Source organism: Hydra vulgaris, chromosome 09, assembly GCF_038396675.1.
Source record: "Hydra vulgaris chromosome 09, alternate assembly HydraT2T_AEP".
In the NCBI taxonomy this organism is placed as follows: domain Eukaryota; kingdom Metazoa; phylum Cnidaria; class Hydrozoa; order Anthoathecata; family Hydridae; genus Hydra; species Hydra vulgaris.
The window spans coordinates 19,966,398-19,980,543 of NC_088928.1; the positions used below are offsets into that span (position 1 = coordinate 19,966,398).

General features: G+C 25.6%; 1 protein-coding gene across 1 annotated transcript in view; it reads right to left on the reverse strand.

Moving 5' to 3' along the window:
• Nucleotides 1–684: 684 nt before the first annotated feature.
• The window catches only part of LOC100214324 (adenylosuccinate synthetase), a 44,677-nt gene continuing 31,215 nt past the window's right edge, over nt 685–14,146 (reverse strand). The window contains exons 7-15 of the mRNA XM_065804996.1: nt 11,764–11,825; nt 11,622–11,654; nt 10,366–10,414; nt 8,531–8,654; nt 8,266–8,420; nt 5,740–5,864; nt 5,418–5,515; nt 4,881–5,030; nt 685–1,327 (exon numbers count right to left, since the gene is read on the reverse strand). Coding sequence (XP_065661068.1) covers nt 1,275–1,327; nt 4,881–5,030; nt 5,418–5,515; nt 5,740–5,864; nt 8,266–8,420; nt 8,531–8,654; nt 10,366–10,414; nt 11,622–11,654; nt 11,764–11,825 — 849 coding nt within the window. The 3' untranslated portion in view covers nt 685–1,274. The remainder of the gene's footprint in view (nt 1,328–4,880; nt 5,031–5,417; nt 5,516–5,739; nt 5,865–8,265; nt 8,421–8,530; nt 8,655–10,365; nt 10,415–11,621; nt 11,655–11,763; nt 11,826–14,146) is intronic.

The window sequence follows — 14,146 nt, forward strand, 5'->3', positions numbered from 1 at the left end:
ATACTGCCATTTTTAAGATCAGCAAGTCGTTTATTCCCTAAACGTAACAAATACTCAATTTGCATTATATTTGTTTTTGGAATATCTTTATTACGTTGGAATTCTTGACGAATATGAATCTTCATTCCAGCTCTATTATTAGCCATACGCAAAAGATTTCTATATAAAGCCAATACTTGTTTCTGCAATTGGCTTCTTCTGGTCATGTCATTTTTTCTTATATAATTAAAACATTTAAACATTATATATATATATATATATATATATATATATATATATATATATATATATATATATATATATATATATATATATATATATATATATATATATATATATATATATATATATATATATATATAAATTCATTAGATAGGTTTTTTTCAGCATTTTGTAAAGAAAAGAAAAATTAAAAATTATAATTTAATAGTAAGGGGTCGTTTATAAATAACGTCATGCTCTAGGATGGGGGAGAGGGATTAGTGGTTTTGTGACAAAACAAGACTTGTTAATAAAGAATAAAAATGTACGAGACTTTATGAGAAGGTACGAGACTTGTTACTAAAGAGTAAAAATGTTGTGACAAAAGGGGAAAGATAAGGCATCAAAAAACAGTCCCTAAAACAATCGGTTATCATTTTTATGTTTGTATATTTTTGATTATATAAATGTAAAAAATAAGCATTTAGGAAAATGTTAAAATTTACGATAATATCAGAGAAAAATTATTTACTGCTTACACAAAATATAAATTACAAAACATTGAACGCAAATAATAATATAAAACCTATATATAATTTTTTGTTTATATTATTTAAATAAAAAAAATTGTTTTATTCAAATAAAAAAAATTGACAATTAAAAACCACATAATGACAATCTATTAAAATAGTTTTAAAAAAAAGTTATTTGCAGAAGGACTTTTTATATCAAGATGAAAGTTTTAAATTTGTTCAAGTAAAAACTTTTTTTTCAAGTAAAAACTTTTTTTTTTTAGTGAACTAATAAAAATAATAAAACGAGAATAAAAAACATTTTGCTGTAAAAATGCCAAAACATAAATTTTTAAAATTTGACTAAAACTGGTTAATTACTAAACTTGGTTTAACAAGAATATTTTAACACCTCTATAGTAATGTTATTGTTGAAACACTTTTCTGTTAGACATGATTGATAGAACATTGACCTATTTTATAAACAATGAATAGTATCTACTACTAAAGCACAACAAAGATGATGACTTTGACATTTATTTGGTAATGCCACAAATTATTCTAAAACACTTCAATAGTAGCATCACGAGATTTTCCAACGCTCACCCATTTTACTAAATAACAAAAAACAAAAATAAATCTATTTTTAAATGAGCAATTAATATAATTAATAACAATGGTAATGACAACAATAATTTTAATAGAATAATAACAATCATAATAAAGTATGAATGATGACAATTTGCCTTTCAACTTTCTGAAAATTTTTCTTTTAAAAAAGATTTAGTTATTTTTAAAAATGTGTTAAACAGTTACTTTATTGACACTCCTATTAATTCAACAAAACTGAGCTGTGTATTCTATGATTGAAATGTAGAGTTTTCTATGATTGAAATGTAGAGGTTTCTATGATTGAAAGGTAGAGTTTTCTATGATTGAGTTTTTTACAGAAAAAAAAAACAAATTTAAATCTTTTATGAAGTTCACAAAAAATAGCATTCTAAAGATGAACAAAATTTGGAGAAAAAAAATTTAACCCAATTAATATTATAATTATGTATAAGTAAAAAAAAAACACATTAATAAAATAATAATATGATTAAATAATAAATATTTATAACATACAGCTAAAACTTAATATTTATGTTAAAATATATTATTATAAAATGTCTGACTAAACTTTAGTTAGTTTTAGACTAGCACCTGTTGCTTGTTTACTTCAAATAATTTGGAAATGCAAGTGCATTAAAAGTTTTAACATTAGAAACAGAATCTAAATATAACTCCAACTGCAATAAAACGTGATACCACTACAGGTGTGAAAGGTATTAGATAGTATTAATGACAGGTAGCACACTTCATCTTGCCTTCGCTTGAGAAGCAATTGCAAGATGAAGTGTACTTCCTGTAATCAATACTATCTAATACCTTTCACACCTGTAGTGATATCTATTTTTTTCTGTTTTAAAATTTAAGTTATCTTGGTTACTGTAACCCCAAATTTGCTATACATGTACATTTGTCTGAACCTCTGGCGCAGTGATAGTGATAGTGGCTATGCAACTCTTCCTACTATCTCCTAATGAGGGTACAGCTCTAAAACTCAGTTTAATGTATCTAAGGCTGGCTGGTAGTAAGGTTTCATAAACTCTATGGTAGCTCTCAGAGAAGCTGACTCCATCAACAGCTTTAAAATATCAGAGTATTAGCAGTACTATGTTGCGCATAAACAGTGTCCCTATTAATGCTTTTGGTGTGCATAGTATGGCACCATGCTCTATCTATGAATGACTCTAGTTCTCTTTAATTTAAATCATGCTTAAAGTAACCAATAGTATTAAACATAAAACCGCCAATTTGTTTCAATATATCTTTCACAAATATTCAAGGATTTTGAAGTATCATTCCATCAGTTGAATCCTACCTTACAAAATTCACCAGACTTGCTTGACTAATTTAAATTTGGCTATCCTTTGATTCACAAAGACTCAATTAGTCTCATGCATACTTGGGCGTATACTTACATATTAATTCATCTTTTCGTTAAGAAATCAGGTTTGCATTATCTGACCATTCTTTTATGTGCTCTATCACCTTTCTCTTTATTCTTTACCTTTCTTTTTCTTCAAGACCACTCTTTTAGATGTAACTTTTTGGCTTGGCTCTAACACCATTGAGCCTTCTGGCACTAATAACGGTAACTTCTGCTTTCTCAATCACTTACTCAAATAATAATCTTCAAGACTCATTTCCCAAACAACCCTAATTACTAACCTTGTGTCTTATCTTTGACCCTAGCTTGTATTCTCTCTATAAATCTTTTATCTTGCACTTCTTCTTTGGACTCGCCCTATCATCCCACTACTTACCACTACCCTAAAGCTGATTGGGATTCTTTTTGTGTTTTCTTTGTGATGGTTCTTGGGCTTTTTATCCAGGAAGAAATGGAAATTTTTATCCCTTTTTGTAGGTTTCCAATCAAGTCTACTTATACTCTATGGTTTTCACTTTCTTGTGCAGCTGCTATATCTAATTGTAATCATTTTTTTTCATAAAAAAAAAAAAAACACTTTTGAGAACAAAAGCCTTTTTATTATTGCAAGAAAACAATGTAAATGTTTATGAAAATAAAAAATGGTACTTTCTGATACTAAGCTCCATTATTCCAAGTTTACTAAATCTCATATCTTATCTCAGAAGTTAGACTCTAGAGACTTTTGATAATTTTTTAACAAGGTCATAAACAATGTCAAACATTTTATTTCTAAAACATTTTATTTCTAATTCATGAGTCTGATCCTATTACCTTTCTTAAGGATAAGGCTGAACTATTTGCAAAGAACTTTTCTTATAAATTGACTCTTAAATCTTATGGCCATACTCTTCATGTCATTCCAGTTAAACAGGTTGACACATTGTTAGACATCCAAATTGCTATGGCTACCATTGCTAAAGTCCTTTCTCAATTAAATTATTGTACAACTTATGGTCCAGACAAAATTCTTGTCATAGTCTTGCAAAAGTATTCTCCAGAACTTTCCGAAAACCCATTGTAAACGTAGTTGGACATGTTCTGTCCCAAGATAACCTCTAGTTGCATCAACCAAAACTCATTCTCGCTTGACTTGCCATTCAGCAAAGACACATTACTGCATCTGTCCCTGCATGCTCTAACAATTCATTTTTTTTTTCTCCCTGCACTTCAACCCTTTGGAACTTTCTCCCATTTTCATGTTTTCCTAACTCATACAAACTTCAACTTTTTAAATCTTTTGTCATCCAATTCCTTGTTCTACAACTCTATTCTTATTTTCTAGTAACTCCCAACATAATAGCGGTTGCTTGCAGCCTTGTTTGGAGCAAACTTGATAATCAAAAATAAAAAAAGATCAAAAAAAGTTGACTTTCTGCTTGAACTAATTCCTTTGTATAAAACAATAATTGTTAAAGGACTACAATTACTAATACTTAATGTCTAATTTAAATTGTTAGTAACAAGATTTAAAATGTTTAAACAAGAATTAAATTGTAACAGTTAATTATTTTCTTTTTTTTTTTTGTCATTTAGATTTCTTTATTGTTTCAACTCTTTACATTGCCTTGTTGTTGCACAGCAACAGTTGTATACCATTCTGAACAAAGTTACTAAATATAATTTACAGACTTAACCGAATCTATAGCAACAAATAAGTCCTTAGATTTAAACTGTTTTCCTGCTGGATAAAGCTATGTTTTGCATGGAATTTTAAATTTCATTTTCAAAAAAGTAGTAATGAAGCATAGTAATTAAGTAAGTAATCTTGTATTATTCTAAAATTTAATGACAGTATTTACAAAAATAATTTCATCTAGAACATCTAGAAATAGAATGTGTGAAAAAAACAAAATAATAGAAACTATTGATTATTACTTTATATAGAAACTTATTTTTTTTAATATTTCAATATAAACTCATACATTCTTTTTTTTCTTTCCAAAAAAAAAAAAAAAAAAGGAAGAATAATTAAAAAAAGAATGAAAAAAACTTATTTCTCCCCAACCCAAATTGTCATTTAATTTAGCAACAACGCCTTTGCATGTTCTCCCTATCCCAAAAAATGTTCCTACTAAAGCCCTTACAACTCCCTAAAATAAATGAACTAAAACAAAATTTTAAAACTTAAATACCTGGTACATTGACATAATCTTCAATAAATTTAATATATTTTCGAGCATTTTCTGGCAAATCCTCAAACTTGCGAATATCTTTTAGACTTTCATTCCAGCCTGGTAGAGTTGCATACACAACTTCAACTTTTTCTAGGATGCTGAGATTAGCTGAAAAAAAAAAAGTTACCTAAATTAGTGCATTTGGCATTAAACAAATAAAATATTTTAAATTTTTTTAGATACCAGTGATACAAGACTAGATATTTTATAACTTGTACTCCAAATAACAAATTTTACTGGTATTAGCTAAAATTGTTAGAATTTCTAAAAGATGATCTTTTTTTTTTTTATTTGATAAAACTAAATACTTTATTGATCAATAAATTTGTAATGAAAATTTTTAAACAAAAGGTCAAGTTTTTAACAAATAAAACTTAAAATTTTTTTTTTAAAAATCTAATTCTTGTCTAAAACTTGGAATTAAAATAAAATTTTACAAATTTTATTATAACAATTTTTATTTCCATCTTTTATTTATATTTTTACATAACTTACCTGGAAAAGATGGTAAAAGTACCCCATCTAATTTGTATCCAATAGCTATCTTTATTTCTTTTAATGTGTCCAGAACATCAATTTTTGTCAAAGCTAAACTATAAAACAAAACATTTTATAATTAAACTTATTAAAAATAAAAAAATGGTCGTTACTCCATTCAGAACTGTTTATGTATTAAAATAAAGTAAACGACAATATTTGCAATATTTACTGTACTTTAAAGTAATGTCTACAGAACATTACTTTTTATAAACCCAAAAAAATCAATGCAATAAATAAAAATGAAAACAAGAAACTATAAAATTTATAATAGCCATACGCTGTATATCCATTTATCATGTGTGTATAGTTAACAACCACTAAATCCAACCAACCACATCGCCTTGTTCTCCCGGTATTAGTTCCAACTTCATTACCGATTGTTTGAAGTAGGGTTCCAGTTTCCTATAGTTTTTAACTCAATAATAGTTAATCAAATAATAATAGTATAATACAATAATAATATAATAATATAAATAATAATAACAACAAAAATAATAATAATGATAATAATAACAATAATAGCAATAATAAAAATAATATTCTATTATAATTATTTAATAACTTATAATAACAACAATAATACCATTACTATAATTAAAAATAATAATAACAATAATAATAAAAACATTTTTTACTTATGTTCTATAAAAAAATGTTTAACTCAATTTTTTAAACAAATCATTCCATCATAAAAAAAAAAAATCATTTATAGAGCAATAATCTTTTTTAAAAAAACATCATTTCAAAAAAAAAAAACTTTAAAATAATTAGTAAAACTTTTTTAAATGTCACAAAGTTAATAAAATTAAAATCTCATTTAATTTTTTAAACATTCGATATATATATATATATATATATATATATATATATATATATATATATATATATATATATACATATATATATATATATATAAATATATATATAAATGTGGCAAAAATAAATGACCGCAAAAACAAAAATAACCAACCTTAATGAAAAAATATTTACAAATCATAAAAAAAAGAATTAATATTTTAAGGATTTATTAATGTTTCAACATGAAACTCACTTAATTCTGAATAATATCTTTTGAAACACTGTTCAGTAATTTTTTTACTAACTCTTTCAGCTGGTCCAGATCATTTTTTTCAATTTTACCAAGATTGTGGTTTAACCAAGACCACAAATTCTTTATGTAACTGAGATCTGGACTAATGGCAGGCCAAGACATGATTTTAATGTTGTTTTCTTCAAAAAATTGCTTGCAAATCTTAGCAGTATGGAGCATTATCATGTTGGAAGATAGTTCCCATGTCTCTTGGGAAAATGTCAATAGAAGATATTAAATAATTATCCCTTATGTTTAAATATCTTTGCAAATCAAGCCTTCCGTCAAATAATAATAAAAAAACCTACAATATTTCATAGTTCATGCAAGCCTAGATACATATACTACCACTACCATGTTTTGTTCTACACGTAGAACAAATGAGTCCATATATTCATGTAACTTTCTTCTCAGCATTACTTGCTTTTTCTTAAATCAACCTAAACATTTGTTTCATATCTGAAAATAAAGTTGTGCCATATGCTCATAGACTGAATTTTATGAACTAAACACCAGTTTTTTCTTTGCTTTCTGATGAGATGCTAGCTCTTTAGAATAGTGGCCATTATAGTATTTGTAGAAAAGAGAAAGAGAAGCAACATTAGGATGATGTGATAATGGTTGGAGGTTGGCTGCAAGAGCAGTTCCAACTATGTTTACAATGATTTTTGCACCTTGTCTAAAAGAGAAAGGGCATCATTGGAAGATCCACCCTAGATATGGCAACAGTATTCCCTACAAGAGCAGATAATGATTAGCTGAAAAATTGAGTTTCATCTGAATTAAAGTTCACCAGTCACTGAGAGCCCCATGCTGTAGCAGAAGTGAAATCCTTTTTAAGCTCAAATGCCCCTTTAAGCAATCAGAGAGTGTTGGCTTATCAAGACAAGAATAGATAATAGTATCATGCAAACAATGCCTCCTTAGATGTAAGAATTTCTGGAAGATTGTTAAAGTAAATTAAAAAGAGTAATGCATGATAAAACCTATTGGTTAATACTGTTAGCAAATCAGCTGTAGAACAAGAAGAAAATCAATATTGATGATCAGAAAGTAAGTTATTAGATTCAAATGAGAGATTAAGTGTTTGTTAATTATAGACTCAAAAATCTTGCTTATGATAGTAAGAAGACTAATGGAAGTCAGATTGCTCTCCAGAATTTTTGAAAATAGGGATAACAGATGCAGATTTCCAGCAGGCTGGAAAACAAGACTCTGATAGGCACTTGTTTAATAGTTTTATAAGTATAAACGACAGCTCCAGAGAACACTTCTGCAAGATTATAACAGGTATGTTGTCCAGACCATAAGCTGTAGAAGAGTCTAAGCAGGAAACCACTTTAGACACAGAAGCTGGAGTGATACGAACATCAAGCAATGGATTAACCTGTTTGTTGGCTATATCAGATAGAACCCATTTAGTAATATTAAATTTAATTATTTAATATTTAAAAAAAAGAAAATAAAGTAAACATTTCTTATAAGTAAAATAATAAAAAAGCCTTTAAACAACATTTAACACATTTTGCACTAATTAATATTATTGCAGTAATTTAAAAGCTAATGTCTTTAAAAAATAAAAAAATTAAAGAGAACTTTATGACATCAAATGTCGCGTTAAGCTAATGTATTAAGCACTTTTTATTTAAGACAAGGCCTTATATATATTTATATGTATATAAAAAATTTTTAAAAAAAAAGAAAAAATAATACATCAAACAATTCAGATGGAAGTACACCTCCACCAACTCTGGTAGTGTAAGCCTTAACAACACCATAGACATTGTTAATCGCTTTTGCTGGTATACCAAGCCCAGTAATTGCACCACCTATACCACAGTTTGATGATGTTACATATGGGTATGTGCCTAATAAAAATAATTCATAAAAATGTCATTTACACGACATTTGCATAAGTAATTTTGTCTTAATCTTACATATTATTCCTACAAATAAAAAAATAAACATGAATGCATACCAAAATCAATATCAAGCATAGTCGCATTTGCTCCTTCAACAAGTATATTTGAACCTTTTTTAATCTCTTCGTATATTAATGGAATCGTATCAACAACCATTGGTTTAAGTATTTCTGCATATTCCTTTAAAAAATAATTGTTTTTTACTTTTGTTAATATTGCTTTTTGAAGAGTTAATTGTTTTTGTATTAACAGTTTCAAAATCAAAATTTTTCAAATCATAACAAACTTGATTTATAAAAAAGTTTGTCATTAAATTATGGAGTATGAAGTATAATTATTATGTAGATGTATATAGATTGATATTATTTTATTAATTAGTTAAAAACAGTAATAAAATTGAATTAAACACAAAAACTCTTCTTAAAATAAAATAATTTAAACAGGTTTTTTAAGTGAATGTAGTTTTCACTACTTTTATTAGTAAACTTGCTTATATTTTACATTAAAAAAATAATAAAATGAAAAATTTTACAATCCATAAAAAAAAATGATAAAATAAAAAATTATATTATATATAAAAAAATTAATTTTACTCTAAATCAAAGTTTTCACTTTGCTAAAAAAAAAAAAAAAAATCCAAATAAAAAAATACAGTAAAATAAAATAAAATTATATTATATATAAAAAAATTAATTTTACTCTAAATCAAAGTTTTCATTTTGCTAAAAATAAAAAAAAAACCCAAATAAAAAAATACAGATTTTAAAATTATAAAGTTGCAAATTAAACTGGGTTTATTTAAGTTTAATTAAGCTGTTGTTAACAATATGAACACCATATACTACTATAATAGTTTAGAAATTTTATATTCCTTCGAAAAGTTCAAAAAGGTTTTTTGAACTTAGCAATCTTATTAACATAGCTAATTAAATACAGAAACACCCTGAAGCACAAATAAATAAAATAATGCAAAAATTTATAAAAATTATTAATGTGATATAGCTGTTCTAATATAGGGGAGACCGGGGTTAGTTGGCAGCAGGGGTTGGTTGATTAACTGCATTTATCTTATGATCATTTCATTAGAAAGTGCCAAAAATTACATAGAACCTTCTTAATTGACCATTTCATCTTTCACTGTAGTATTGTTAGAATTCGGACATTCGCAAGGAAGATATATAAGATAACATCGCTTCCTTAATACTTTACATAGAAAATAGTTGTATGAAAAAAAAAATTTGTAAAAATTTTAGTCATAATTGGTTTACTATTTTCAGTTAGTTTTTTTTTTTCAGTAGTTGCTGTTTCTCAGGATCTATAGACTGTTTACTGAAAAAAAGACTTTTAGGGTACTTTATTATAGCATTTACTATGGAAAATATATATTTTTATAAAATTAACTTTTTTTTAAATTTTCAATAATATTGAAAAAATTTATTTTTTACAAAAAATTTTTTAGAGTTTTTTTAAACAGATAAATTTTTAAACAGATAAAAAAGTGGCTACTGTTTTGGCTTGTTATATGAACTAATATTTGGCACCAACTAAAAGTAATATTAAATTTTTGGATTAAAATTGTTGTTACAATAAATAGCAAAAAATTCCCTATAAATTTTGCACACAATAAGATATGAATAATCATTTTTATAGTTTGCTTTTCTTTTTTTGAGGCCCCATAAGGCCCCCAAGAAAATTTTCTTAATAATGAACGCAAGTTAAAAATGTTAAAAATTCATATTCTTTAAGATTGCGTTTTATTATTTACAAAAAACTTTGCTGATATGGTTACAGAGCTCAAAGAGTAAAAACAGAGACAACAGAGGCCCCCCGGTTTCCTCTATATTTTAATAAATTACTTATTGTTTATAACTAATATTCTTCAGATGTTTACCTTATACTTTTGGATCTCACTTTCTATATTGATTTCAAGATCATGAAAACTAAAATAAAATAAAAGAATATATTTTAATTACAAGCATAAAAATAAATTTTTATTAACATAAACTTTTGAAAAACAGTGTAGTTACATACACCGACTTAAATAGGTAGGGGGAACTGGAGTGTACATACTTTTTCGCATTTCTATAGTTTGATATAAAGTTGTTTAAATGAACAGTGACTAAACAGACAAATAACCTCCAAAAATATATTAAACTTTTGATAAATATATTTGTTGCGGTGCAAGTTATATTAACATTGTAATAATTAATGCTGTGTTTTACCTATTACTGTTGTTTAATGATTTTTTTATTATTTAACAATTAAATTATTACTTATCTTTTCATCAATGATATCGGTTACATCATTGACTCATAAAGTTGACGCAGCAAAGTCTACATTAAGCAACTAAAATTTTAGTCAAATTGTAAAAAGTCAATTCTATTATAATTGAAGTTAATTAAAAAAGCCAATTCCATTTTGTGTTACATTGGAATATGTTACTGTACATCAACTGTGGGTTTATGTTTTAATTACTTTTAATCAAAAGAAAAGATTTGAAAAAAAGTGTTGTGTCACCAAACTAAATACCCACTTCCCTCTTACAAATTGACACAAAATTGTCAGTATATTCAAAGACTTAAAATGGTAAAACCTTAGATTTAATGTTTGCACTTATACTAATAATAAATATTTAGCGTTTTAATAAAACTCTTGAAAAACATAACTTTTTTAATGTCTTGTTTAACTTACTTTAGAAAATAAAATACTTTAGATTATTTTTTTATTTTCCTAATATTTTCTTTTAAAACAAAATACCAACAATAAATTGAAGAGGATTTCATTTTTAGAGTAAAATAATTTAATTCATAGTGAGAGTATTTACAAAAATATTCTTTGTTTGTCATATGACATTGAAAAAACTATTAACTTCAACCATTCAGAACCCTTAAAATAACTTATATATAGTAACTTATTATTGAAAATTTTTTTTAATTAATTTTTTGTATCTTTGTTAATACTTATTTGCTAAAGATTAAAAAAAAAGGGGATTTAAAATCAACATTTTTATTTTCTGCTGTTTATTTCCTTTATTATTTTATTTCCTAATTATTTTGTGTTTTACACAAAATAATTATTTGCATAAAAATTATGCCATTTTTAATGACATAATTTTTTGATATATTCAAAAAAAATAAAAGTATTTACAGCCTCTGATGATATGCTGACAAGTCCTTGAAGCTAAAAAAAAAATTAATTAAAATGAAACATTAAAAATACAATTCTTTTATCTTTTAGATCTTTTTTTACAGAAAACATCAAACACAAGTTAATTACAGATTTTACTTACAGGTTTGTAAACTTTTCAAAATCACCAACTAAGTCTGAAACTCTGATAGAATTTCTCAGTGCCTAAAATAATACTCTGCATATTATAAATGATAATAAATTAAAATAAATTATAATAAATGATAATAAATTAAAATAAATTATAACAAATGATAAAAAATTATAATGATCATTAGCATTTTGATGGTGACACTTGAACACCTGTACAACAAAAAATAACTAGAAGGAAATTAAAATTGCAGATTGGGCTTTGTATTAGAAAATGTTTAATAACACACAATTGGTTATACTGTGCATTTGAAATAATAATAAAAAAATGTATGATTTGTTACAAAAAAAAATTGTAATATTATCTCTGTGACCTAATAGGGCCAGCAAAAGATGATGAATATTTATAGATATAATAATCGTTTATATAATAGATATAATAATCGTTTAAAGTCAAGAGGTGCATTAATAAAAACTAAAGAATATGCACCACATTTATCCAGCATTATCCAAACATCCAAACACATTTATCAAAAGTGTTATGATGTATGGTAGTGAAACATGCGCAATGAACAGATGAATATGTGGTTTGTGTGAACTATCACAGTGGTGTACCCTTCTGTTTTTTCGCAGTTGCCCTGCGAGCGACTAAAACAGTTTTTATTTCTTATTTGAGTTGTCTGCTATGATAATCAGTAGTCCAATGTAATAGTTTTTTTTTTGTATTTTTTCTTGGGTGAAACTAATGATATCTTTAAAATTTTAGTTGCAAAGCCGTGTACTTTGTTTTTAAGGAGCAAGTTATTATAAGTTTGTTAGGGAAAAAGCTATAAAATAAAAAAAACAAAACAAAAAACTTATGACTACAAAACACTCTAGTCACTAACTGCATTATAAAAGTAATAAAACTATAACAGTGTTATTACTTTTAATAGTGTTATTATTTTTTTATAAAGCACTAATTTTTTTTTATAGTTCATTCTTTGTTCAAACATTACTAACTCCAAACTTTTATAAAAGTAGATAAGCATCTAGAAAATATAAAGTGGATATTTAAATATTATTCAAAATATTATGAACTTTTACAAATACTTAAACAACTTTATAAAAACGCACTTTACAAAAAGTTTGGCATTATGAAAAATATTACAAATAGTCCGTAAAAACGCGCATTAATTTTAAAATCAACTAATAAAAAGTTTTTATTAGTTAATTTTAAAATTAATATGCATTTTTACGGACCATTAGTAACATTTTTCATAATGCTAAACTTTTTGCACAGTATGTTTTTATAAAGTTGTTTAATTTCCTTAATAAGTTTTAAATATTATTTATATATCCATTCTATTTTTCTAGATGCTTTTCTACTCCAATTAAAATATAGTTTTATTAATAAATACACTCTTATAAGTAATAAATGTCAGATCATCGTGCCGGGCTACTGACAGACATTTTTTTTTATTTCAGTTGCCCTTGGAGAAAATGGATCGTGCTATGCCACCGGACGACCATGATGGGTACACCACTGCAATCTTCTTATTGAATTCTAATTTTCTTAGTATAAATATAGTATAAATAGAGCCTTCTTTCCTTGTTAAAAAAAACTTGTATAAAAATTATGATAATTTAAAAAAATGAGGTCAAAGCCAGTGGTTTTAAACACGATTTATGAGAGTCTGAGTAAAAAGAGACATGTAGTAATTGCTAGATAAAGAATAGATAATTAATTTGTCTTTTTAATAAGCTAAGTATAAATAATAAGTATGTGTAGTATACATATGATTTATTATGTCATACTTAGCAGCATCATGCCATACCTAGTAGCAGCAATAGAAAAATATGCTGAATAAAACATTTTAAATCAATTTTACTCTAACAAGCTACAAATAACTTTTAAAAACCTCTTTTTCAGTGAGCGTAACAAGTTTTAAATAACTTGAAGGCTATTTACAACTCTAAAGTTTGATAAAAAAGTCTTTCATACGTTTAATAGAACATGCTGTGTTCTGAATTCCGATCTTTGTTAACTCTGAACCTATTAATAATTCATTAGCATATTCTAATTTTTCTTAAACAAAATGCAGGAATTACCAAATAAAGAAGAGTTTTAAAAATTTTAGATTTAGCCATGATTGCTTTTAAGAGAGAAAAATTTGTAACACTGTCTTCCAATGCCCATTATACCCATATATACCATATGGGTAGCTTTTAGGCAGGTTGAGCAAAACATTTTGTCTTTCTCACATTTATGTAAAATCTTTTTTTTTTTAAATTAAATTTTAAAAAATAAATTAAAAAAATTTTTTTAATTTTTCTTTCCAGCATTTTAGAAATTTTCTTCCTTTTTTTTGATGGATATAATGGCTGTTTTGAACAAGACAGTTCAGCCTGCTCTA